General features: G+C 41.4%; 2 protein-coding genes across 4 annotated transcripts in view; one reads left to right on the top strand and one right to left on the bottom strand.

Annotated features, from left to right (window-relative positions):
• ide (insulin-degrading enzyme) overlaps positions 1 to 9081 on the top strand; it is a 31134-nt gene extending 22053 nt beyond the window's left edge. For both annotated transcript variants that reach the window (XM_050071738.1, XM_050071737.1), the window contains exons 21-25: positions 33 to 305; positions 1836 to 1897; positions 4826 to 4898; positions 5004 to 5071; positions 6825 to 9081. In XM_050071738.1, coding sequence (XP_049927695.1) covers positions 33 to 305; positions 1836 to 1897; positions 4826 to 4898; positions 5004 to 5071; positions 6825 to 6920 — 572 coding nt within the window. In that variant the 3' untranslated portion in view covers positions 6921 to 9081. The remainder of the gene's footprint in view (positions 1 to 32; positions 306 to 1835; positions 1898 to 4825; positions 4899 to 5003; positions 5072 to 6824) is intronic.
• A 1386-nt stretch (positions 9082 to 10467) lies between these two features.
• marchf5 (membrane-associated ring finger (C3HC4) 5) overlaps positions 10468 to 25545 on the bottom strand; it is a 29403-nt gene continuing 14325 nt past the window's right edge. Inside the window, exons 3-6 of one of the 2 annotated variants that reach the window (XM_050071741.1) lie at positions 14846 to 14976; positions 14340 to 14523; positions 13527 to 13693; positions 10468 to 11192 (exon numbers count right to left, since the gene is read on the bottom strand). In XM_050071741.1, coding sequence (XP_049927698.1) covers positions 11076 to 11192; positions 13527 to 13693; positions 14340 to 14523; positions 14846 to 14976 — 599 coding nt within the window. In that variant the 3' untranslated portion in view covers positions 10468 to 11075. The remainder of the gene's footprint in view (positions 11193 to 13526; positions 13694 to 14339; positions 14524 to 14845; positions 14977 to 25545) is intronic. The other variant, XM_050071742.1, reaches the window with a different exon arrangement.

Here is a 25545-nt window from a genome sequence, read left to right as displayed (position 1 = left end):
TCTTGCATATCCCCACCCCTCACCACCACCAGGCTACATTGTGTTCAGTGGGCCTCGGCGGGCCAACGGAGTGCAAGGCCTGCGCTTCATCATCCAGTCAGAGAAGGCGCCCCACTACCTGGAGAGTCGCGTGGAGGCTTTCCTCTGCACCATGGAGAAGTCTGTGGAGGAGATGAGCGAGGAAGCCTTCCAGAAACACATCCAGGCCCTGGCCATCCGCCGCCTGGACAAGCCTAAGAAGCTGTCTGCTGAGTGTGCCAAGTACTGGGGAGAGATCATCTCCCAGCAGTATAATTTTGACAGAGGTGAGGCATCCCAGCACTCCTTTTCACCTCACTGCTAACTCTTAATGGTGTTTAGATTTCAGGTCAAATGCTCCTTTTTAAGTGTACAGAAATATGTTTCAAAACTCTTTCTGATCTACCAGCAATTACTGTATGAAGAGCATGTACAAACAGAAAATCGAATACAGGTTCTTGAGAATTATCAATATTTTGGTCAGTCCCAGAGGTGAGCAGGATGTTGCTTAGAGCTGCACAAACTGGGATCGATTAAAGCCTGAAATAATCTGCAGCCGTAGCACACCTCTCTCTTGCAGCACTCTCCTGAGTGCCATAATGGATTGTAATGGGCCTGATTCACTGGTAATCTGCCTAAAGCCCTGAGTGATGGCAACACTGAAAGGCTGCCAAGGGAGTGGTGGTGATTACTGATACCAGCGGTGTTCGAGGACGGGGGGGCGGGTCGGGAAAGAGGGGGCAGCTAACACGCCAAGGGCACAGAAAAACATACTACACACGCCATTAGTTAGAGCTTACACACAACACACAGTCTGCTCCAACTGTGAGACAGATGCTGTTAGTTCATTGTTCATTCATCAGTTCATCATTTTTTTTTTGCATTTGGGTAAAAAGATGCTTATGTGACATGGTTGGATTCTGTTTTACCAGAATGCATTGGTTAGCCAGCAGCTGTTCATGGCAGTAGAGACTTTGAGATTTGAAAAGTCTTCCTAGTGGTGCCAAACAACAAGCAAACAGTGATATCATAAAAAAAAAAAGATACTTGGCAGCTCAAGTCTCAGATATCAGAGTTTTACGCAAGCAATTGAGCACACTAATATGTAACGTATTACCCAGTGGTTTCAGTTGCATTGTTACGCAGCAACAGTAAAAACTAAAGCTGACCAATGATGGATCAATAGTGTAAAGGAACTTTAAAGAGCACCTATAATGCTCATTCTCACATTCATACTCGTATATAACAGGAACATGTTTACATGGTCCTCTGTTTTAGCGCCTGTCCTGACAAAAGCCCAAGCTGCCTTGATTGGTCTGCATTTCAGATCTCCATATCTCTGCATGTCTGCACCGTCATTGCAGCCAGGGAACGACTTTAGAGGAGAATATCGGCACTTAATACCTCGAAAAATCAGCAATAAAAGCTTCCAAACACAGTCGGACATGTTCCAGTAGGAATCTGATCCAAAATCAGGGAGAAATTTACAACATCAGCAACCAAGCATATATGTTTCCCTGATGTTAGCATGTAGCAGTGTAGACTATGTCATATAAACACTTGCAATAGTGTGCCTGGAGCAGATGACCATATAAAGAAATCCATTACGAGGTGACATCAACTTGTAGCCAGAGTAGAAAGAAACTAAGTATTCAGAATGGTAGGAAGTCTGAGGTTTTTGCTCAGTGGATTGCTTTACATACATTCACCTCATTGTAACACTGTATAAGATACAAAATACAGATAAGCATAGATCCTCTTTAAAGTTCCCTTTCTAAACCTCACTGACATGAACTGTTTTCCCTGTTGTGTTGCAGATAACATTGAAGTGGCCTATCTGAAAACTCTGACAAAAGAAAACATAATGCAGTTCTACAGAGTAAGTAGCACAACTTTTTTTTCCATACAGTGTTTCTTCCCTTGACTGCATCTGGCAGACAGTGAGCAGTGGGAGACACGTCTCTGTCCCATGCCTGAGCCCAAACTGTTGTCTGTGTGGTTCAAACCATTATTGGCTCTTTAAGGCAACTGCTGGTCCTTTAAAATTGTAAATGTGTGTTACTGCATTTAATATTTATTTAAAAAAATAATATATATTTCCCTAAATTCTCTGAAACATCATTCATGTTATGAACCATCAGGGCTCTCTATAGAGACATGCAGCGGGATGATGGAGGTGTTAGCTGGGAAACAGTGTAGTTTAACGGCGTCCTATTAAATAAGGAGGTCAGATACTCTAATCCTGACACGCTCTAATGAGTGGATGTTAAAACCATAAACACCAAACAAATCTGAGCTTTGAGAATTTTAGCTTATCATTTAACATGGAAAATAACGACTTAATATTTCTGAAACGACTCTCTAGGTGCATTTACTTATCCAGCCGCCACAGTTTTATTTGAATAGACTTAAATTATGATGCTCATTTGACTTTAATTGTGGTACTTTGTGGCTGTGCTTAATGCTGTGTTGATAGCAGAGGTGTCATTAGGAGGCGGCTACATAAATTACAACAATAAGCCTGCATTTTATGACATGGAGGAGTCGTGAAATATTTCAGAGGTCTATCAATCATTGTTAAATGCGCGTTTGAACTGACAGGCTAAATGTTATAGTGACTATTCTGTAATGAGAAAATTAGACCTGACACAGCCTATTGTTAATGTCTGATGCCTTTGTGTTAGAGTGGAGAGTTAGGCCATTGCACAGTATGACATCACCTTTGTTAGAAAACACTGCTTGAACACAATTTTAACATCATACGAGCTGACATGAAATGATTTGTTTAGTGTTGGACATGCTGACCAGACATTATGTCATTGGTGTGTTTATTCATTCAACACATGGACTAACAACCACAGCCTGGTATTGGACAGTTTATTGTTTGAGGTTCAAAGTTCATTCTTGACCCTGGAAACTGAAAACAATCCGACACAAGGTTAGGTCTGGGTATCATTTAAAAAATTAGAACACCAACAGAGTTCTTTGATACTACAAGAGCCATGATATACCAGTATTGACAATAACTGTGTCTTTAAAAAATTAAATATTGATATCAAAACACACAAAGTTAAAGACGAATTTGATTGAAAGCAACATTATTAAGTTTTCTTTGTGGTTGGTTTTTCAAATTTTCTATTGATACCGCAATAATATAATTATTGTGAAAACTTTTGGCCACGATAATTGTGTAGTGAAAGTTGGATATTGTGCCAGCCCTGTTTGACATCTTCTTTTTTCTTCTTCATTTGATACCCATCATGTGAATGATACATTCAGTTGCATAAAATGCCCCAGGATGTGACAAGCGTGTAGTACAGCCATACTTTAGAACATTTTAGTGGCATCTTGGCATGCTGAACAGCCAACTTCATCAAATACACCGCACTCCACCACACCACAGGGGTTCTAGCTGCTGTGGCAGCGGGCCAATCACATGTCACATTAAATCAAAGAACACTTTGTGGTGTCAAGCTGTGAGCAGTACCATACAGATAGTCCTTTTTTTTCTACGTCTGGGTACAAAATGCAGGTTGAATGCAGATATCATTTGTCTGGAGAAGATTCAGTACAACTTGGTTCTGGGTTAATTGGTTGATACCTTTTGAGGTATCAAGTACTGATACCCAGCCCTACACAAGGTCCATTTAGTAGCTGTTCTGGAGCTTTTGACTATATCACACTGGAGTTTGTCATGGTGTTCAATTCAGTACAGTTTTGCTTTTTATTCCCAGAGCACTTCAAAGACTTTGTCACCCAAAGTTTATACAGGAAAAACAGATACTGGAAATTTGAACATTAAAAATTCCATTACCACCGTCTGCTGATCAAGAAAAAGTGATACGATCGAAGGCTCAAGAATACAATTAAATAAACCTACATAAGCACCTTGAGGTCTGATGAGGCAGGCTTCATCTCAGGGTACCACTGATGAGAATGTATCCTTTTTTTACCAGCTGTTCAAGCATTATTTGAGCCATTCCAGTTTAATTTATACCATAGATAATTGGTTAGTTTGGTTAACCACCACATTTCTGATAAAAGAGCAGTGTGTCGGCCCAGTATACAGCATGAGCACACCACCTTCTCTAAATCCATTTGTGTGTGTGTCCAGACACACATGGTTTTACTGGATTCAGTCTGCCGTCCCAGCTTTCATCTCCTCCTGCCTACTGCTTCTATTCATAGCCGCGGAGGTGACACTGACACAGGACGCTCACAGCATATCAGCTGCCATAATGACAGCCAGCCAGCCTGTTTCAAGGGGGATAAAGGGGCCAAAGACACATAGCCGCTGAAAGAATTGGCATTATCTCAGCCCAGCAGAAACTATTACAGGCCCCCATGCAGAATAAATCTAATGCATTTCTAATGTCATATCAGCGGCAATCGCAGAAGCATTTTCTTTTTCTTTCTTTTTTTCATTTCGGGTGGCCGGGGTTGACGCTGTCTGGCTGCAGACGAGCCAAATCTTCAGTCTAATATAATCCTCCATCCAGAGACAGTGACGAGGCCCGACTGTGTCTCCACAGGGCTGTCATAACTGATCCCAGACTCACTGTGAAAATCACACGGTCATCCAGGCCACACGGAGTTTCTTCTTTTGTGGTGGCAAAAGTTTTAGTGATGAGTCATTCCAGCTGCTCTCCGTTTTTTTTAACAAGATGTGGGCATTTAACTATTGGATGAATTCTAAATTTTGGTCACAGTAACTATGCTGTTTGTCATGAAAAAAAGAATCGCTTAGCAACAATGTTCCCTGCCGCTGTCCGTGCATCACCCCACCTGTCTGTCTGTGTCCCCGCAGGAACGGCTGACAGTAGAAGCTTCAAAGAGACACAAGGTGTCCGTGCACGTCCTGTCCAGAGAGATGGACTCCTGTGAGTATCTGGATTCACATGTTGGTGTCACGGAGCTTCATTTAGACGCTCAGTGGGTTCATTCAGTGTCAGGTTAACCTGTGCGTCACTGTGTGTGTTAACCAGGTCCAATAGTGGGAGAGTTCCCCGCTCAGAATGATGTCAACCTGGCCCCTGCTCCCTCCCTGCCACAGGTAATCATCGTGCTCTTAATTCATGCTTCTACATTACTGCTCTCTAACTACTGAGACATATTCACCTTATCCAGATTTTTGGTGTATGACATTTTTAACTTGAGTCCAAAAGGAAATTAGAAAAATAAAGTTAATTCCCAAAACTCATGCAATGTGAATATCTTAGAATCCTGTCCAGAGAAAGCCGCACCCAGTGTTAACCTCTTCTACTCCATCCATCCCAGGGAAATTGAAGATTAATTTGAAATGCAGCTCAGCACTGTGTGAAGTTTTTCTAGTCATAAATCTGTAATAAACATTTTGTTTTGGTTAGGCGCCTATTCAAACTTCATAGGTCAGAGTTTATAGGGGTTTAGAACATTATGATGGACGTATATGATGGCCATTCACATGCTTAATTATGTGTCCAATGTTCTTGCAGCAATTTTTGGGTGTTAAATTTAAGCATTTTTCTACCACTAGAGAATTTTTAAAAATGGTCAGATCTCTACAAAATACCACACTGAGACACTAAGACCTTGAAGTACCCCACAGAAAAATCCATGCTGTGATTTGGAATTAAAAACTTTTCAAATTTTGAGATTTCTGGAAGAATTGCATATTTCAGTAATTGGATGACGAGCATTGCTGCTCTGGAGACTGCTGAGAAACCCCCTTATTGCTAGTAAATCTATGACAGCCACACACCCTCTCAATTCTCTAGTTTGTGGTAATCAAGTTTCATGAGGCTGGGATTATCCCAGAGGTCACAATAGGTCATTTTATACAGCAAAAAATGGTCTTGCTACAATGAAATGGCTATGGGGGCCAACATCATCACACATGAATACAGTTGGGCTCATTGAATTCACATGAGTCTCAGCTTTCCAGTCAGACCCAATTTATGCAATACCAAGACTGTTAAGGGAGCCCAGTGTGCAGAAATATTCAAATTCAAAGGTTGAAAACACTACATTTGTACTGCATGAGAAAAACGGCATGGGTCTAGCATAGAGTGGGTGTGTCTGTACAGGGAAGACTTGTGGGTATCCATAGAACCTATTTTCATTCAGATATCTTATGTTGAGACTTCAACAGGCCCCCATGAAAATGGCCATGCTAGTTTTTCCCCTCGCCAAAATTTAACGTTACTTTGGAGCCTTATTTAACCCTCCTTTAGACACGCTATGCCAGGCATGGTTGGTACCAGTGGATCCTTAGGTCTTCTAGTTTCATGGTTTTGCACTCAGTCTGCTACAGCCTCTGGAAGACAGTTACAATGGCGGAGAATCCTGGCGGCCCAGTGGAATTGAGGAGGAGGTTTACCAAAAAAAAGAGGGAGAAAATTTATCTTTTAACACTCACCAGAGCACCAAATGTGTATTAATCCACAGCTGAAAATAGCCCCCCCCCCCCCCCCCCCCAAAAAAAAGTACAGTGACCAGCTGTTTTATGAAAACTATTTTTAAAAGATTTCAGCAAATTTCAACTTTTTAGAAGAAGTGATTCCTGACGAGTGAAAACATAACAAAGACATGAGGAAGAAAATTTTGCAGAAGCACCTACAATGTAGTCAGAGTATTCCTTAGTTTCCTTAAGTAGTTACCATGGAAACAGTGCGCATGTAGCACTTTCTGGTATCAGCACTAAATGCAGTTTAAGCAGGACTTTGTCCTTAAATGACTGAACAAAGCAAAACTGACATGAGTGCGAACGCCAGTCTGACCAGCCCACTGTGTTTTTTTTTGTTTTGTTTTTTTTTGTTTGTTTGCAGCCCACACTGGTTCAGGACATGACAGAGTTCAAGAGGAGCCTGCCTCTCTTCCCCCTGGTCAAGCCTCACATCAACTTCATGGCTGCCAAACTGTAAGCGAGGCCGGCAGGTCGACACGCAGCAGCACGGAGGCGCCAGGGAGGGCAACGGCAAATGACCCCGCTCTGTTTCCCACCTTAACCCCTCCTCCTCCTCCTCCCCTCCTCCTGCCAGGACGACTTTCATCCGACTGAGCCTGCGTGTGTGTGTTTGCGTGGGTGCATGTGAATGCGCGTGTGTGTGCACGTGTGGCAGGCTGGAGCCACTAGAAGAGATGCTTGGAAACAAATGCGTGTTATTTTGAATCACAAAAAGTTAGCCGTGGTTGTCGACATAGCTGTGATAAGGATAGAGGTCGCACCAGACTCACCTCATGTTCTAAGTCTCTAAAAGGAGACGCAACACTCACGCATCACAGTACTGTGTAGGCTGTTGTAGAGGAAATAGAAGCAACCTTAAACAAAAAAAAAGACAAGGGCCAGATCCCTTTCAATAAGTTCGAGTATACCGCAGAACAGAAGCTTCACAGCAGGAGGCGTTTTATTTGAATTATTCAGACATGCTGCTTTGAGAATGGATAGCTGGTTTATTGTGATGCACTGGGAGCTGTAGAAGTTAAAGAGCTCCATGAAGGTCTTCTCATTTATTTGTCGGACTGGTTTGTTTTCCATGTAACTCTCTGAAGCGCCACGACTCGCTCAAATGGATTATTTTATTCAAATCGATGCATTTCTTAAGAATATCTGCTCTAGAGTTCTGGTTTTAATCTTCACAGGTTTTGAAATGTTGCTTGTAAAGTGGTAAAATGTTGGGACCCTTTGAGGAGCTGTTTGAAATTGCTAATCACAGAGAGCCATGCCCACAACAGTTGTTTTTATTTTCAGTATTTTTTTTAATTGCATTTTACAGTAGTATGTAATTCAGACACCTCAGGGGTACCTATATGCTGTTTTTTTAACATTCAATTTTACTAGTGATCGATTCAAAATAAAAACACTTTTATCAATCTGTCATTAGTACTTTGTTCACATCACTAAATGTGATAAAATCCTTATTGGTCTTCTCCAAGTTATTTTTGTAAAAAAACTGAAAGGAAATAACAGCAACAGTATTTTTGTTTTCATTTTGTAAGCTCCAGGGAGATTGTCGTTCTTCTTTCACTCCGTGTCTGCATGTGAGACTTTCTGCAGCTTGTGCCTTTCCAGGGGGGCCATCAGTTACTCTGTATCTGGCTGCTCCTGGTCTGATCCGGGGCAGAATCCTGGAGGATCTAACCCCCCTAAATTTGCTGGACTGTGCTTTGGCTCTTACAGCAGAGTAAAAAAAAAAAAAAGCAGCTAGCCTTTTTCTCTAAATAGAAACTTTCCATGTTGATGTCTAAAGGGGGGGGTTGAAGAAAAGCTCCAGTCTGGAATTTTTTTTGTCTGAATATATGCACTTCTCTCACTAAGCAATAACCTTAATGATGCGGACAGGGAACAGTGTGAGGCAGAGTGAGATGCGGCTCTGCACTGCTGAGTAGCTGCAGCAGCCGGATCCACCTGAGCTCCAGCTCAAAGTGCAGAGAGGACCGCGTCCGTTCTGAGCAGCTGCTGGTGTGTGGACAGTGCTCTCTCAGGTGCTAACCAGCTTTGCTGTGTCAAACCTCTGCTGGTGGAGCTGCCACTCTGTCCAGACAGCCAAAAATCAGTTATGATTTCATTTCCCCCTTCCCACCATAGCTGCTCTCAGGCCTAGTTCATTGTTCCCTCATTTGATGCTGCACAGGTTTAAAGAATGATTTTGGAGATATGATTGTGCTGTATCAAAAGCTTCTTCAATGTTTTCCAGCATTTTGCTACGTCTCAGCCTCATCAAAACCATTTCAGTTTTTTTAGTGATCATCAACTGCTTTTCCCTCTTGTGGTCGAAACCCAAAGACAACCAGCAGCAGCAGCATATTAAGTTATTCTCTATTATCAGCCCGTAGCTTGACAGCACCTGGGGACGGTGACAAAGCCGTGTTTAAAAGAAACTAGCAACATTACATATCAGGCTTGTGTGGGCCATGCACTGTTTACCTTGTGAAGTACCTAGTGACTGGTTTACATTTAGAAAATCAGAAGCATATTTTTAATTTCCGAATGTCTTGGGCAACTTGAGAGACGGATTGGCTGGTGACATTTTGTTCTTTTTATCGTCTCCTGTGTGTTTCTAATTAATAAACTACTGAATGGAACCGTGTGTGTGTTCTGTTAATGTAAAGCTCAACACATGCACTTCAACATTGGAAAAATACATTTATTCACAGAACTGATAACAGAACTCTAAAGTCAACGTCCGTACAACACAGACTTCAAACATCTTTTGGCAGAGTGGAGACTTGACAGTGAATGTACCGGGTGGGGAAGCTGTGGTGTGCGGGTTGTAGGGAGGACACGTGTAAAGCAGGCACAGTTTATATGTGCAGGTTAAATATTCCAAGTAGTCGGCTGTACGTCACGCCGTTTCACAGTCATACTGATGTTTCCTGGCTCTTGTGAGGAGCAGGAAATAGCAACTTAGGGCTTAGTTCTCAGTTTAGTGCCATATAAAATGAAACTGTTGATCACATCATGCTCCCAGTGATTCAAAATAATTTACTATAACGTAGTGTTATGCTCACTAGCAGAACAGAACTTAATTTGCCCAGGCTTTCAGATTTCCATTGCAACCCCAATGCACTCTTATTTTGTAGGAGCAGCATTTAATAACAGAAATGGGTCTTTCGAAAAATGGTCCCCATTTCTGGGTAGAGGTACCAAAGATCTTGCTGCGAAACATTTATTTTCTGCCAAATGTTCCAAATTACAAATAAACATTTTTATATATGTAAAAGCAACTGAGGTGTAAGCAGGGATGAAAAAAACCCTGGGCAAATAGATCCAAAACCATCTGCGTTGTTGGATACTGCTCGTAGTAAGTGAGAAAATATGACTTGTCTTTTGGTTGTAGTGGCCCTTTAATTTTCCCAAGAGTCCTGCCAAAATGTCAACCACCCCAGTGACTCATTTTCAATTACTGGTGTCCAAGTTTCATTTATGTCTGCATGGTAATTACCCCCGAACCGCAGTCTGACCTGAGCTACAGTTCACACTCGGGCAACAGACACACACAACAGACTGATCATCACATGTTGGGGGGAGGAAAAAAAAAAAAGTGGCAGCTTAAATAAAAGTCCACACTGTATTGTCAGTCAGCAAAGTTTCATTTCTCCGAGTAAAAAATGCTGCGTCAAATGTCACATGAGTCGCCTGAAGCTTTCAGATGCTTTCCAGTCCGACATCCCGTCACTGTGACAAGCTCAGAGAGAACCATGAGCATCCATAATATCCATCCACTGTCATGGCAACAGGCTCGACCAAACCTGGGGTGCTGTGCCGGGCGATGAGGCTTTGAAACACATCACATAGCTAAAGCGACAAACAATCAGCGTAAACACTGCCAAGGCATGTTAATGAAAAAATTAAACACTCCCCAAATAACTCAGGGTCTAAAAGTTTCTATATATGGTCAGTGTGTTAGGTTCTCTTTAGAGTGATATTTTTCTCTTAATGTTTCCTGGTTGTAGTTAACGTACTGCATATTGATTCACAACACATTTTATTGTTTTATCATTAATACATCTGCACAGTGACCAAAATTCCTCACACAAAATAAACCCCTAACATTGGCAAAGGGGGTTTAAATCTGCAAAATAAACATTATAAAACAATCATTTATTATTATATTATAAAACTTTCTAATTACACATGCCCCGCATTTTTTAATCTTTAAAATACAGTAAGTTTACAATAAGTTTTAGTTACGTGATTGATGAAGCACATCCACCCTACAGTCGCACAGTCCTTGATCTGTGTGTTAATGTGTGTAACTGCACCCTGACTGAGAACATGCTCCAGTCTGTATCCACAAGTCTCATCCGTCTTCACCTTACTGAAGCGTCAGAGGTTTAAAAACAATGTGTGGTGGCGGCAGCGGTGGGGGATCCTTGCATGAATGTCAGCGACGGTGCGATGAATCACTCCAGAAGGGGTGAGGTCTAAGGAGGAGTAGGTGGTAAGGGTGACACTGATCCTAAGTCTGTTTCACCAGCACTTCCTGCTCTCAGTCTGACAGTTCGTATGTCCTCACCCCCTCTGGCAGAGGTGTGCGGTGCGTCCGGCTGTCATCCATCCGGACTGAGGGGCCTCCTCAGGCTTCCTCCTGTTCGGGGAAGTTGAGGATCTTGCGGTGGGCTTGCCTCAGGTACTGCTGCTGTTTGAAGTACACCTTAAACGCCCCCTTGATGGCCACAAAGGCGATGCCTCCCTGTAGGGGAGAAAAAAAACACAGTGTGTTGAAAGAGGGCTTAAAGGGAGAGTCAGCTCTGTCTTCATTCAGGAGCAGCCTCAGTGTAAATGTGGAAAGTGTGAAGGTGTGGAAAATCTCTTTAAATCTTCAACCTGCTTCCCTGATGTGTGGCAGCTGCCATGAACAGGAAGCTCACCTGTGGCAAACTGAATAAAGCAGCAGACAGGCTGCATGTGGACGCTCCCTTTAACCAACACTTTGAACTGTTTTGAAGAAATAGTTCCACATCTCAGGAAATACACATTTGTTTTCTTGCCAAGAGTTAGATGAGGAGATTGATACCACTCTCATGTCTGTATCTGAAGCTACGGCCAGCAGCTGGCTAACTTAGCTTAGCATAAAGTCTGGAAACAGCTAGCCTGGCTCTGACCAAAGGCAACAGAATCCACATACTGCAAAAGCAACTCCTAAGATCACTAATTACCCCCTCTTATATACGTTGTTTGTTTAAATAAGTAGCTTATTAGCTGTAGGTAATGATGTCATCGTGTTTGTTTCATTTGTAAAAATACCAAAGTGCAAAAGCCACAATTTGTTTTTACAGAGAATTTTGTGCTGAATTATTGCTGCACCAGCTATGAAGTTTAAACGTAGCCTAGTTTAGCATACTTTCTAACTCTGGTTTAAGTTTACATGCTACAAACATTTTAAGGGTTTAATAGTTCTGACACAGGCATAGCTACATCTAAAATCTTACACCTAGAGCTTAGTAGGTGTAATGTCCTCCTTAAAACAGCAGTTGTCATGGCACGTTTTAAAAGGTTGAATAACTTGGAAGATGAGGAGAAGCAAATTATACCAGCTCTTACGCAGAGCAACAAGTTCTCCATGGTTGATTATACCCACAGGTGATCTCATGCCTTTTATACTATAAATAGAAATTCTTAAAATTAAATGGGAGTGTCTATAAACATACAAAATAAAGTGCATACATATAAGTACATGGGCAATAACATATATCCTTTGTGACACATTGGCAAGCATTTTTTTTTTTTACAGTTTACCAGTGTAGACTATCATTATGTGTTTATTATAATGTTACAATTTCATCTGCTCATTAATACATTACAGTTATATGACCCTATGTTGTAGTTGACAGTTTCACCACTTGTTTTTCACCTAGTCATGATGCTTTGTCCTAGTTCACGTACCTTTTTGTTTGGTGATTAATTTATTATTTAGCTGTTTAATTTATTTTTAGTCGCAACCTAACATCGACACAGCTTTACGATCAGACTGGCTAGTTCCCACGAATCGTTAGTGCGGGCTTTGCACCCGAACTCAAGAGAGAACAATCGTATAGCTGGTACACCGGGCTGCTGAAGTCTTGAAGTCACAGTGAGGTTGCCAGGCAACAAGGGGAGACTCCATAAAGTCACCATACCTGGCCAACTTTGTTTGGTTTGTCTGCTGAATAATATATTTGTTTAAGAACAATCTGTATTGTTATGAATGTTTCTTACTCCGATATTTGCACTTTAGAAGCAGTTAGGTTATTGTTTAATTAGAATCGCAAATATTTACAATTAATTCATCTAAACGGAACCATTTTTACGGCTTTAATATTTATTTATTTATTGTTTTGTCTTCCTATTATCAATACTGATGGAAAATAATAATCCTGAATATACATAAAGAGCAGAAATGACTAAGGAGGTGAAAAGGTAAAGAGAGAAACTAGGACGCCAAAGTAACCAAAACATTAAATACTGTTAATGTAATGGAACTGGAAATGTAAAAAGTCTGAGTCAGCATTTAATGTTTGCTGTTGTCAAGTTTAACCCTTGTTATACCAGTTTTCCTTTTGAACAAAGTAATAAATGTCCCTCAAGAATGTGTTTTCAGTTTGTTTGAATATGTTTGGATAACCGGCTCTAAACAGGGCGTCTTCCTCGTTATTGTAAGGGTGAAACAGAGCGAAACACAGAGCCTTCAGTCAGCAGCAGCCTGTCTATCTCTCTGTCTGTCTGTCACTCACACAGCTCAGCAAATGAGGACAGAGTGTTCAGTGGCATCACATGAGCCACTCTGGTTACCTGTCTGTCCTCAGCAGTAGGTGAGTGAGGAGGCTGGCTGTCTCTTATGTACAAAAGACTGGTATATTGCACAGGTAACACTGGCTGAACTGGAGTCATTTGTTATTCCTGCATCACTGCTGTGTTCCCCTCAAATTAGGAGATCAATCATCTTCACATAAACAGCAGCACACACGGCTCCATTACACTAGATCATTATACTGTGACTTATTTATTTCCTGTATTGGATGCACGAGGAGTTTCTGCTTGTACCCACCAGGATGGTCCTCTGCAGGTTGGAGTTGACGCTGCTGAACATGAGTTTCCCCACAATGGTGGCGATGGTGGGGAACACCAGAGCGCCACAGAGGATCCGTGTGGCCGACACGTGGTCTGCCAGGGGGCTGGCCTCTGCTGGGATACGAGGAACTGGGCAGCCAATCCCTGCAGAGACGCACAGAGAAGCAGCAGGGAGCCAGTTGAAACATACGTGAATGTATTTGTAACTGAGAGTAAATCTGATCTAATAGGCAGAGAGTCGTCAGTTCAACAGCTTGGTGTTGTGTGTTTACAACTCTAATGAAATGAGCGTAAACCAATGACAGCGAGGGGTCCTGTGATAGATGAACAGCTGGTAAAGTCCACAAAGTTACTGTGCGTGATGTTTTAAAAAGAATAAGACACAACTATTCCTCACAAACACTTGTGTTGCTGAGTTACTAACACCTCACGTCCTGTGTTTGAAACTTGTTTTGAATCATCAGAGGTTGTGATCATCCTGACTCATTGTCTGGATCCATTTTGAGACTACCTCTGGTTCTGAAATGGATTCATATTATGATAAAATGCTCTTTGAAGCTGGGCGAACATATTTGTTTGTGCTTTTTAATTTCCATCTTATTAAATGACCATTTGCTCCAGAGGTAGAGGCTGTGCTCTGGCTACAGTCGCACAATGCTGCTGAATACATTACAGTTTGTATCCGTATCAACTCACAACAAGAGCAACATCTGATTAAGTTCAAGGCTCTTTACAGCAGCATAAGATTGATGAATACATTTCTGAAAACTACACCAGTGTGTGTCCTGACCTGGGAAGATGCTGTTGAGGATCTGCAGTTTGTTAGAGTACTTTCTCCACAGACGCAGGACGTAGTCCTCCCAGCGGATCATCTTGCCGAGGATCAGCATGACAGGGATGGTGGGCAGGCCAATGAGCAGGAACAGAGGGTCGGCCCGCTCCATAACGTCCAGGCCCTCCTTATGGCCCACCACCTGGAGAGCGGAGGGGACGGTCAGAATGGAAAAGTACTGCATAGGAGTCAAACTGGCTGACTCTTACTTTTAAATGAGAAAGAAAGAATGAAAAAAGAGCAATGAAAGAGCACAAAAAGGCTCTTGTGGCATGAGTATTATTTGTAGTTTTGTAACATGGATAACATTGAAACAGAAACACATACATAACTTGCACAACTGCTTTTAGGTAAACTATGATTTAATGTGCCAGCACAAAGGTACAGTCAAAGTCAGGACCTTAACTCGACTGAACAGACCTATTATAAAACCAAAACCTCTCAGGAGGGATCAGCGGTCGCACCTGCATGACAGTGACAGCTCCGTAGGTGACAGCAGTCCAGTAAATGGAGCCCACCATGATGCCAGCTGCAGCGAATGGTCCGGCCTTAGAGATGAGCCGGTCAGCCAGGTCCAGCACGTAAACCACAGGACCTGATGGAGGCAAAGAGCTGAGAGTGAGACCAACTTGTGCACATACATACAAGTCGTAATTTGAAGTTCTTCTTACCACTGTTTAGTGTATAGTGCAAATGATACAGGATTTTTCAGGCCTAAATCGATATCAATATTGATATTATTTTGTACTTTATCAGAAATATTACGACAATATCTGATGAGACTTATTTAAATTTAATCCCAGTGAATCAGTGCAAAAAGATTTATGGATTTTCACACATTAAGATTCTGTCACTGGCATACACTCAAACACACAGTGGCAATGAACAGTGTGTGAGTGTACAGCAGGGGTCATGAGACTCCTGCAGGTAAAAGAACCACAGTAACTAGAAAAGCAAACTCAACACATAAACATCAAGTTCATCTACCAGAAGAGGCACCAGCCATCACCTCCTGTATGTGCTACTCTTTTGTACAAGTTAAGCTGGTGGGTAAAGTGACACCTTGTAACCACAAAGTTTACTCTTCTGCCTTCAGGCTGAGTTATCTGTATTAAAGTAACAGCAAAACAACTGAAGACACAAGGAAGCTCACACTAAACAAACATCATGTGTTCAGGCAGCCTTCCAGGGTAACAACAGAAAACTTGACAAAAATACGGTCATGGGAAAGTTAAAGAAACTTTGAAGCAGCTCAGGTATGGTGCACACCTTGTACTGACTGACAGACAGGGAAGAGCTTCTCTGCCAGGTTCCACCGCGATTAAAAATAACTGGGCTGAAACTCAACAAACATGTAATACGGATTAATCTGAAGTCCAAACTTGACTTCAGAGCATCTAAGTCCCTGCCTGACATCAGGAGCGGGACCTTGGAAAAAAACTTGAGATAATTCTCTGCTGCATCTTCCTCTCTGGCATTCCAGGCTGACTCGAGGGAAATCATGCAATATTTACAGAAAGGCAACCTGATTTCCTCACTCAGACAGACCCATCCACATCCTATTAATAACTAGCCCAGGAGTCAGTGGGAGGAGAGTGGGGTGGGGATGCTGCCAGAGGGACCGAGCACAGAACACAGCACTGGGTCTCTGTGTTGCAGTGCAACTATCTGCAAGATAAGATCCACAGCACAGAGTCGACTGGATGTAAAGGCCCTGAAAACCTATTTAAAAAGATACCTTCTAATCAGTGTTGTTCCACATAAATACAACATCTTCTGCCAAAGTAGGAACAGTTTGGGGTATTTCACGAGAACTGTCTGTAATTACTTACCTACTTATTTTCTGTTTATACACATGTCAAGCTTTCTATTCTCCCACAGCAAGTGTGCAGTTTACAGTGATAATGGTGGCAGATTTACCACTCTATATTCTTAGTTATTCTGAAACAATGAGCACTAGATTTTAGACAGATACAAAAGCAGATCATCCTACAATTTATCAGCTGAAATGACATCTGTCACTGGCAGATGTCATCAGCTAAAGCTAGCTATGTAGTTTCAGGAGTTAGCTCTAGTGCTGTACTGTATATGTACTATAGTATTGTACAGACTCTTATGTTACTGTATTATAACCCTGTTTGGCTTCCACAGGAAAACAAGCAGTTGTTTGTATTTTCAAACAGTATGTTTGACTTTCAACTTTACCAGAGAAAAGGCTTTAAGGTTGAGGACTAAGTAATGTTTTTGGCAAACAAAAGGCTGTCTTGGATAACACGTTGAGCTGGGGTTGCTGAAGTGTAAACTTCTTAAATCAAATAAAGAGCTGCTGCGTTATCCTCGGATAGCATCCAGGACCAGGACTGACACACTGGGAAAATATCATACAGTGGATGTGCTGGTCATGAACAGTGCTTTCCATTTAAGTAACCCTTTAGGCCACAAATAATGAAGTTACTGACCTGGTACAAGTGATGTCACATTACTGAGATTTCTAATTTTGATACAATACTTAAAAACATAGATATCTGATACCATTTTCGATACCGCAGGTAAAAAATTGACATTGAGGGCATAAAATGTACATTTTTTCTAAAAGATAAATATAACAAGGCTATAACAAGACTACTACGACTTTTCTTGTCTTGGTTAGTAAGAGAGAAGAGCAGACTGACGTAGTAAACACTGACAATAAGAGAGAACGAGAAAGCACAGCTGGTACCAGCGTATCGATACTGCGGGGGAAAAAAAAAACAAAAACTAAAACTGTTTCAAATATTCAGAATCATTATGTATCGATAATCAATATTTTTGACAACACTCACTCACTTGCTTTGGAAACAGCACCATGAACACAGCTTAAACATGTAAAGAATTACAAAGCTTGACAGATTTTCTAATAAATCAGAAGTTCTTAAACTTTGATTGTTGCTTATTTACGAATATGAACATTCAAAGTTATAGGGAAAAAACTATTAAGATTTGAAGCAAAAATAAATGTACACACCAGAATTCAAATACTGTGCTTAGGGCAGGGCAACATATCGCTTTTATATCAATATCATGATGTGAGACTAGATACTGTCTTAGATTTGATTTATTGTAATATCGTAAGTGTTGTCTTTTGCTGGTTTTAAAGGCAGCATTACACTAAAGTGATGTAATTTTCTGAACTTATCAGATTGTTCTAGCTGTTCTAATATTTGCCTTTACCCAATTAATGATCATATCCATATTACTGATGCTTATTTATCACAACTCTCATTGTGTAAATATTTCCTGAAAGCACCACCAGTCAAATCTACAATATTGTTGTAATATTAAAATCTGACAGTATGTGTTTAGTTCAGCTGTTAAAACCATTTCCCTTTGTACACTTGGTGATGATTATAATAGAGATGTAACACCATTTCACATAAAAGTGTTACAAAGTTCATTTTGACAGGCTTTCTTAACATGCTCGTCTCTGGAGAAGGCTGACATTTATAACCACAGCTTAAAAACACTGATCTTGACACGTCTTGTCTAGTTGAGAAATAAAGCTGTGAAGTGGCATTAAAACAGTGCTGAGTCATTGGTCCTTGTGAAAGCAGCACTTGGTTCAAGAACACTTTCCCCTCTGGCCACGTCAGCAGCAGATTGATAAATATATTATCCTATTCATTTACGCTACGGGGCTGATGTACAGCAAGTAAAATACAGATCGACCTTGTCGCACAAAGAGCCTCCGTCACATAACGTTAAGGACGACTGTGCTGCAGTTGGTTACAGGCTGTTGGCAGGAGATTACTGGCAGAGCTGCCCGGCTATCTTCAAGTCATCATTTAAGACGTGGACAGGTTTAATGCAAACACCTGAGCAGATACATTTTCATGAGTCTGCAGAGGAAATCAAAGCAGTGGGACCAAACTGGAACTACAACATTTACATTAGCCTACGCGCCAAGTGTAAAAAGAGCAGCAGCTTTCCAAAATAGCTCTCTCTGTGGTTATTTTGGGGTTATGGGTTTTTACAGTTAGGACATAGGACAGACTTTATTAAGCTGTTTGTACAGTCAGGCCACCGTGAGGCTGTTACCCATAAGTACTTGCCACAAGTTGTCTACAATTCAGCCACTGTTAGCTGTACACCTATTTCTGCAGCTGAGTACATTGACTCTATAAAAGCTTAGAGTCTGGAGCACAGTCCAGTGCAGCATTTTAAGCAGCCAATGCTAAAGGTCTCTCTTTAGACAGCAGGGCTCCTGGCCACTTGTTGAGGAAAGATCCCAAAGCAAGCAAGCAGCTATTTGGCACTTTTAAAGCTGCTTAACACGCAACGGAAATATCACACTTTTATTTCTAAAGTAGTTATAAACACAGAAGCTCTCTCTCGCTCACTGCCAGCCTCCTGATGCTTTCCAGAGCTCATTGGTGGGGTGAAGGAGAGAGGCGAAAAGTGCAACTGCAATTCCTCAGTAGTGGGCACGCATGCTGGCACACTGTTCCAGCTGGCTTGTTTACTCTCTCTAAAGGAGAAGAAGCAAGGACACGCCGTCCTTAGAGTTATAACGCTGGCCAAATTAGCATGATAGGCTGGCTTTGGCTCTGCAGCAGGTGCTGGTGGGAATGGGGCCAGAACAGCATAAAGCTACCCTACTCTTTGTGGGCTGCAGTGTTGCTAGCTTCTGTATCGCCTGTGCCACAAGTCAGTGAAAATAATCAAAACCTGGGTTAATAGAAAAGGTGATCTGTGGCTCCCAATCAACCCCCCATCTGATCCGGCAGCAGGCAGGGGTCCCAGCCTGAGAGCCAAGCATGAGTAATGCCTGTCAAGCCTCTAGAAATGAGCTGGCCTCAGCAGCAACCCTGAGAAAATGACTACTGTGGCAGCCTCCCAACGGCGCTCCCTGTCTCTACCTGTCCACGGCTTCCATCACCAAAATTGAAAGCTATCATCCCAGTGTTGTCACCAAGCTGTGAAATTGCTATTATTCTGAGGGCTAATTAAAGCTACTGCAAATACCACAGCTTGTGGAGCCAAGCCACTAAAATTATATTCAAAAGGAAGAATATATATCTGAGCTTTAAAGTTTTGAACTAAACACAATAGAGAAGGAGCAACCCCCTCTCTATACGACAAGCAAATCATAAATATAAGGTAGCATTGTGTGTGTAAAACTATGATAAAGAATGAAAAACGGGAGAGGAACACTGCAGCAATGATGCAGCAAAACAGACAACGCTGTACTCCTCCTGCTAACTTTGAAGTGCACTAATGCCCACAGTATCCTGCAGCTAGAGACTGGAACTCCTCAGACAGTACAAATAAAATCTCAGCTTAGAGGAGGAGAGATTTACTCTTCTGCGTTTATTAGTAATAGTCATATTATTCATCAAGCATGAAACAAGATATAGTAAAGCCCTTTAAATTTCCATCTGCCTGTGTAACAACTGAATGCAGAATATGATGTGCATAGCTGGAGGACATACATCAAAAACTGCAAATAATTATAGCAAAGTAATGTTAATGTAACTAAATATTTAAATTCTATCAAACACAGTGTCACAATGTGGTAAACCCCGTCTATTTGATAATCCAAGTAGCAAACCCAAGTACTTTGCAAATTCAGTTTGACCCAAGGTTAACATCATGCAAATCAGCATGCAACTCCTGCGTGTGGTGCTCTGCTGGACAGGATCCAGTCTGAGGAACATCCTATACTTCATCATCGAGAAATGTCACCATCACACACCTGAGTTCTAATGAGGTGTGATGTGATGTTTAAGTCACAGGGAAACACTGGAGGACAGCCGTGATTTCATGGATTCATCAGCAGAGCGGCGGCGTTACTCCACTCATCTCGTCTCTGCTCCGTCAGCCTTTGATGAGCTGCTCCGTCAGCTCCTCCCGTGACCCAATTTCACTCTCACTCCCCTCTCCCAGACACATCCAACATCTCTGCATGGCTCCCTCGCTGTCTGACACTTGCTAATGGGATTAGGAAAAAGACACTTTTCCCTGTGGATGAAGAGCCTCTCAGGTAAACTCAATGGGCTCCGTGTATATAACTAACCATTGCTCAGGTTCCAGCTGCTGGAGGAAAAATTAACCTTTTTAGAGTTAAGAACATAGTGGCTAAAAACCTCTTGATTTCAATGCTTCTGGTGTTAACAATCAAATAAAAATGGAGCAAATCCATCATCCAAAACATGGGAATGGATGGCAAACAAGGCTAGCTGTCCGTATCTGGGGCCATATTCACAATCTAAGGTTAAAACTCCTAAAAAATAAGGTCAGTCCTACATTTATTCTAAGGGTAAAGTAACTGTAGGTAATGCACCTTGTCACATCAGTGTTTCGGAAAAATAATATAATGAACTTTTAAAAGAATTCTGCGAATGAACAAGTTAATAGGAATCCAACCAGCTCTCCAACAAATCCAAACTATTAAATGGGAGATAAACTGTGCACAATTCTGACACTGGATACAAGCAGTATGAAGCACTGATGCACTCAGCCATCTGTCAGAATTATTCATCAAAACAAAACTACGCTCTTCAGACCCCACTTTGTCTGACAGTTAATTATGATCTGGTAAATATCAAGCTAAATGTAGAATTAGGGCATCAGCCTGGAAAGCACAACACAGTCTATCTACATATCAATCTTTTTATTCACCTGCCTATTTATTTTGTTCCTTTCACTCCTGTGTTACCTAACAACCAATCACAGTAGTGATAAGTTCAAGTATTAAACATGTCAGCCACAGCACCAGGGTCCCCGTTGCCCCTTCTTATATGTAATGCTGCATTTCCACTGCTTGACTCTTTCAATTCACTTTTGGTATCAGGTCCTTCTCTCTATTTCGTTTTCCACTGTGGATGGTACCCCCTCAGTGTAGACGGGATTCTAAGCTGGTTGCCATAGCGATGCTGTGTGAAACTGGCGTGATATCATCTTCAGGGCGACACTCGCTGAATCCTTTCATCGGCAACCAAACAGAGGAACATCTGCACTTCGTCAACTGTATGGCGTAGTTTAGTGTACAGTGTAATTCTGTGGGTTGACGGGTTTTTTTTAAAATCTGGGTTGAGAGAATTTAAGAAGTTGTGGTCACTATTGCTACTTGGCTATTTAAAAATGGCAGGTTTGTGCAGGATATCATGTGTTGCCCACGTGACGATTCTACTGACGATTCCAATCAGTGGACTGCAGTGTTTTAACTCCATCTTCTCCACCTCCTGGTATTGGCTCAGCTGGCTTGGAACCTCAACTGAGGTGGTACCAAAAACATATCAGGTACCATCAACAACTTTTGACAATAAGCGATCAAAATTAGGGTGAGTTATACTGAATGAAGCCATGCTGTACCATGCAGTGAAAAAGCAGCATTTGGAGTTCTCTCTCCACTTTAAGCCTCACTAAACAAATGTTTATTTACATAGGATAAGGGCTGTCAAATGATTTTTTTTAAAACCATGATTAATCACTTAATGTCAATAGCTAATCACAATTAATCACTTTTTTTTTTTTTTGCAAGTTTAAAATTCCATTATTTTGCATTTCAAAACAGTTTTGAAGTCCATATTCACAAGGTGAAGCAATTCTTCTTCTTAGTGTTTTGATTGGGAATCAAATTCTCTGATTCATATAGAGTCATGTATGTGTGAAACTACTGTCCACTGCAACAGTAAGGCATATGATTGGTCATAACATGCCAACCTAATGACGTCCCTTAGACAAAAATCTTCCACAGTGTTGACTGGTCTGCAGTCAGTTGCCACCCAATTAGCGCTGTACTTAACTTCTTCGATTTAGCTTCATCCACAGGTCTGTGGCAACTCCCACATTCTAAAATAGTGCTTTGCCGGCTCTGGTGATATGGTTGCCTGCTGACATCAGTCTGATTATCTGCGCCTGTATGCTTAGCTCATAGGTGGTAGCTCAAACTTGAAGTACTTCTGTGATATTCTAATTCTGTTTGACAAAAGGTGTATATTACTTTTGACTTGTTAACTGAGCCATTTGGAGGTTTTTTTTAGTAAAATTAGCCATTCAAAAGTGCAGTGGTATCACTATTTTCCATCCCTGCAGCAGCAGGAAACCACTGCGGTGGCTTGACTAATCATATCAGACCTTAATCATATTGTGATTAATGCGTTAACCCTGACAGTCTTACATGTCCTGATACGTATCCTGATTCTCCAAGGAACCGCCTGAACCTCAGCAAACACTTATCTCACTTGAAAACTCAAAACTGAGTTTTCTCTCCAACAGACAGCCAGTTAGATGTGTAGCCTCCTCGCACACAGCCTGTCATCTAAACTGAAGGGAAACCAAAGAAAGTTATAGACATGGCTAAATCAAAGGTAACACAAGCCTCTGGTTGCTTATACAAAGTCCTCAATAAATGAAAGGTGAAATGATGGTGGCAGAAGCCTGCTGTATCATCCTCTGAGGCCGCCATCACTCAACAGATCAGCCACAGTAAGGAGGAAGCTACCTTTCAAAATAAACCACTGGCCCATTCATCATGATGCTCTATTGCCGTCAGCCAAACCACTTGAGCATTTGAACACATCACAAAAGAAAACAAACTTAGGAGTGGGCGTCAGGAGCTGATGAGCTTGAGGGTAAACATGTTACCTTCTGGGCCACAACTCCTTATTGGCTGCTATAAAAAAAGAGCTGGCTAACAACAACAACAACATAATGATGTGGCACACTGTGAGAAAACACTGATGCAATGTGTCTAAATCATGACTTCAAAAGCTACTGTGTGAAACAGAGACTCATTTTGTGTCTCTTAGAGTCAGAGCATGTGAGTGAGACTCTAACATTAGATAGCACAAACATGTTTGTGTAAAAGGTCAGATGAGTTCTCTCTGACTGAACTAGCATAAATTTACATTAAATTTATCTTGAATTTGAACATTAACCTACAGAGCACTTGCAACAAAATATATACATTTGTTAAGTCCACAGTAATCTGTTAGGATTAATAAAACCACACTAACAGTAGGAGGAAAATGTACATGAATATCAGTGTATTTGTTCTAATACAGCCTAAAGTACGGACTTCCTTTTACCATGTTGCCTGGCAACGAGTCAGGCATGGCTTCACTTTAATTTCACTGAATCAATACACATTTTGTGCTTCTCTCTTTGCTATACATTGATGAATCCGCAAGTAACAAAGTTGTTCTTTACCCAACACCATAAACACTGAGTTGTTTATCAGCCTCCTACACTGAATACTGTAAATCTTATTACTGTGGTGTAAATTTTAAGTTAAGAGATAAAAAAAAATCTCCAAATCTTATGTTATTAGTTTTGCAACGTCTCTGTCAGACATTGATTTGGCACAGTTCTTTCACATTTTACAGTCAACCTTGTTGGAAACTTGTCAGCAGCCCCATATCATTTCAATACAATATTATTTTTTATAATTTAATATAAAGACATTTCTCAATTTGTGGCTCAATAAATGCAAGATTTTAATTAACTATCACTTCACACATTTAAATAATTAAATGTGTTACTGAAGCCTGTTGGACTGCTCTATTGGATGTTATTTTATTTCTGCATGTAAAGGTTGATACAGCACTAATTAACAGTCCTATTGGGACCGCTGAGCCAATTAACACAACCTTAAATACGAAAAGGAAAGGGCCTGACGGACACATTCGAAAACACCCAGCAAGCAGCCAAGTGCCAATAATCAGTTCTCAGTGGGAGATAGACGTTATTTACTGAGAAGGAGGAAGTGTTTAAAGGAGCTGAGCTGAACCTTCTGCTTATAGCACCAAAGTGACTGACAGCACAGCCTTGGTCACTATAAATATACATGAACCTGTTTACCAGCCGGGCCAGGCCTCCCGCAGACTAGCATTGTCTTGGGGCCAGCTACTGTCTCCAATTGCAGCTTCTTTCTCTTTGAGGTTGAACTGGCAGTGGACCAGTGGTTGGTGGGTAACCCAGTGACAACTGGGCACTGTTAACCTTATATGTGTCCAGGCTCTGACATTTGGCTATAACACTTCAATGATTAAACTACTCTTTATACTGTACTGAGAATAATTTTCTGCCACTGTGAAACACTACAACAAACAGCGTGGGAGGTATGAAGGGATGAGAGACAGAGAAACTGAAAAGTGAGGAGGTTCTGGATAAATAAGCATGGTGGTGTATGGTGTATGTTCACTAAATGAGTCATAGCTGGTGTTTGGGAACAATTGAAGCCCTCATCACTCTGACGTGTCAAGATAATTGAGACAGCCACTTCTCTAAACTGCTGCCGGTCAATCAGCCAGGAGCTGGGCTGTATAACAAGTGAGCAGCCTTCTGTTCCTCGTCAGGCTGAAAGGAAATATTTATCCAGATCACCACAGAACCTATGCTGGCTCTGGAGTAAATAAACATGCACTCAGGCAAGACAAACTGAATAGCTCTCAGCGCTTTGGGTACAGTTACAGGCAGCAGCTACTTGAGGGCAGCGCCCTAAAAAAAGGAGCTACAGCAGTCTATTTACATGGAAATTTGCTCTATAATGCTGCTTTAATGTTGACAACTGTTGGAGAATAAGAGCTCTCCTGACATTTTGACTGTACAAAAAGTCAAATTCAGAATTACGAGCTGGAAACTTTTTGGCAGTTACTCCATCTATCTTGGTGCTATATAGCAAACCAGCAGACAGGCAATCTTTTTCACCATGTTCATATTTTAAATGTCAATCACACACTTAAAGGTGCAGTATGTAATTCTGGGGAAAGACAGCTGATTATTGATTTTCATTCCCAAACTGGCAAATACTTGCGCTAGTGGTTGGTGGTTTGGTCCAACTACCGACCCAAGGTCTTCTGTATTTGACGACCTGGGAATAAGACTCAACAATCAACTGTCTTTCTCCAGAATTGTATACTGAATCTTTAAACAAGTACTCTACAGATTTAGCACTGCACTCCGATAACACTGTCAGAGTTACAATAGAGAATGTTAAATGAAAGAAATATCAACATTGCAGCAAAACCACGGATATCATCTTTTTTGTTCCATGTAACCTTCTTCCTTGTCAAAAACTGTTGCCCACATTGCTCACAATTCAACTTGACCACCAACAGCTCAGCCTGAGATCTGAGTGTGTTATGCTAGAAACAGTTAATGTAGCCTGAGGTATTTCAGCAGA

This window comes from Epinephelus moara, chromosome 19, assembly GCF_006386435.1.
Source record: "Epinephelus moara isolate mb chromosome 19, YSFRI_EMoa_1.0, whole genome shotgun sequence".
Taxonomy (NCBI): domain Eukaryota; kingdom Metazoa; phylum Chordata; class Actinopteri; order Perciformes; family Serranidae; genus Epinephelus; species Epinephelus moara.
Note: the sequence above shows the minus strand (reverse complement) of the source record. Positions and strands in the feature narration are given on the sequence as shown.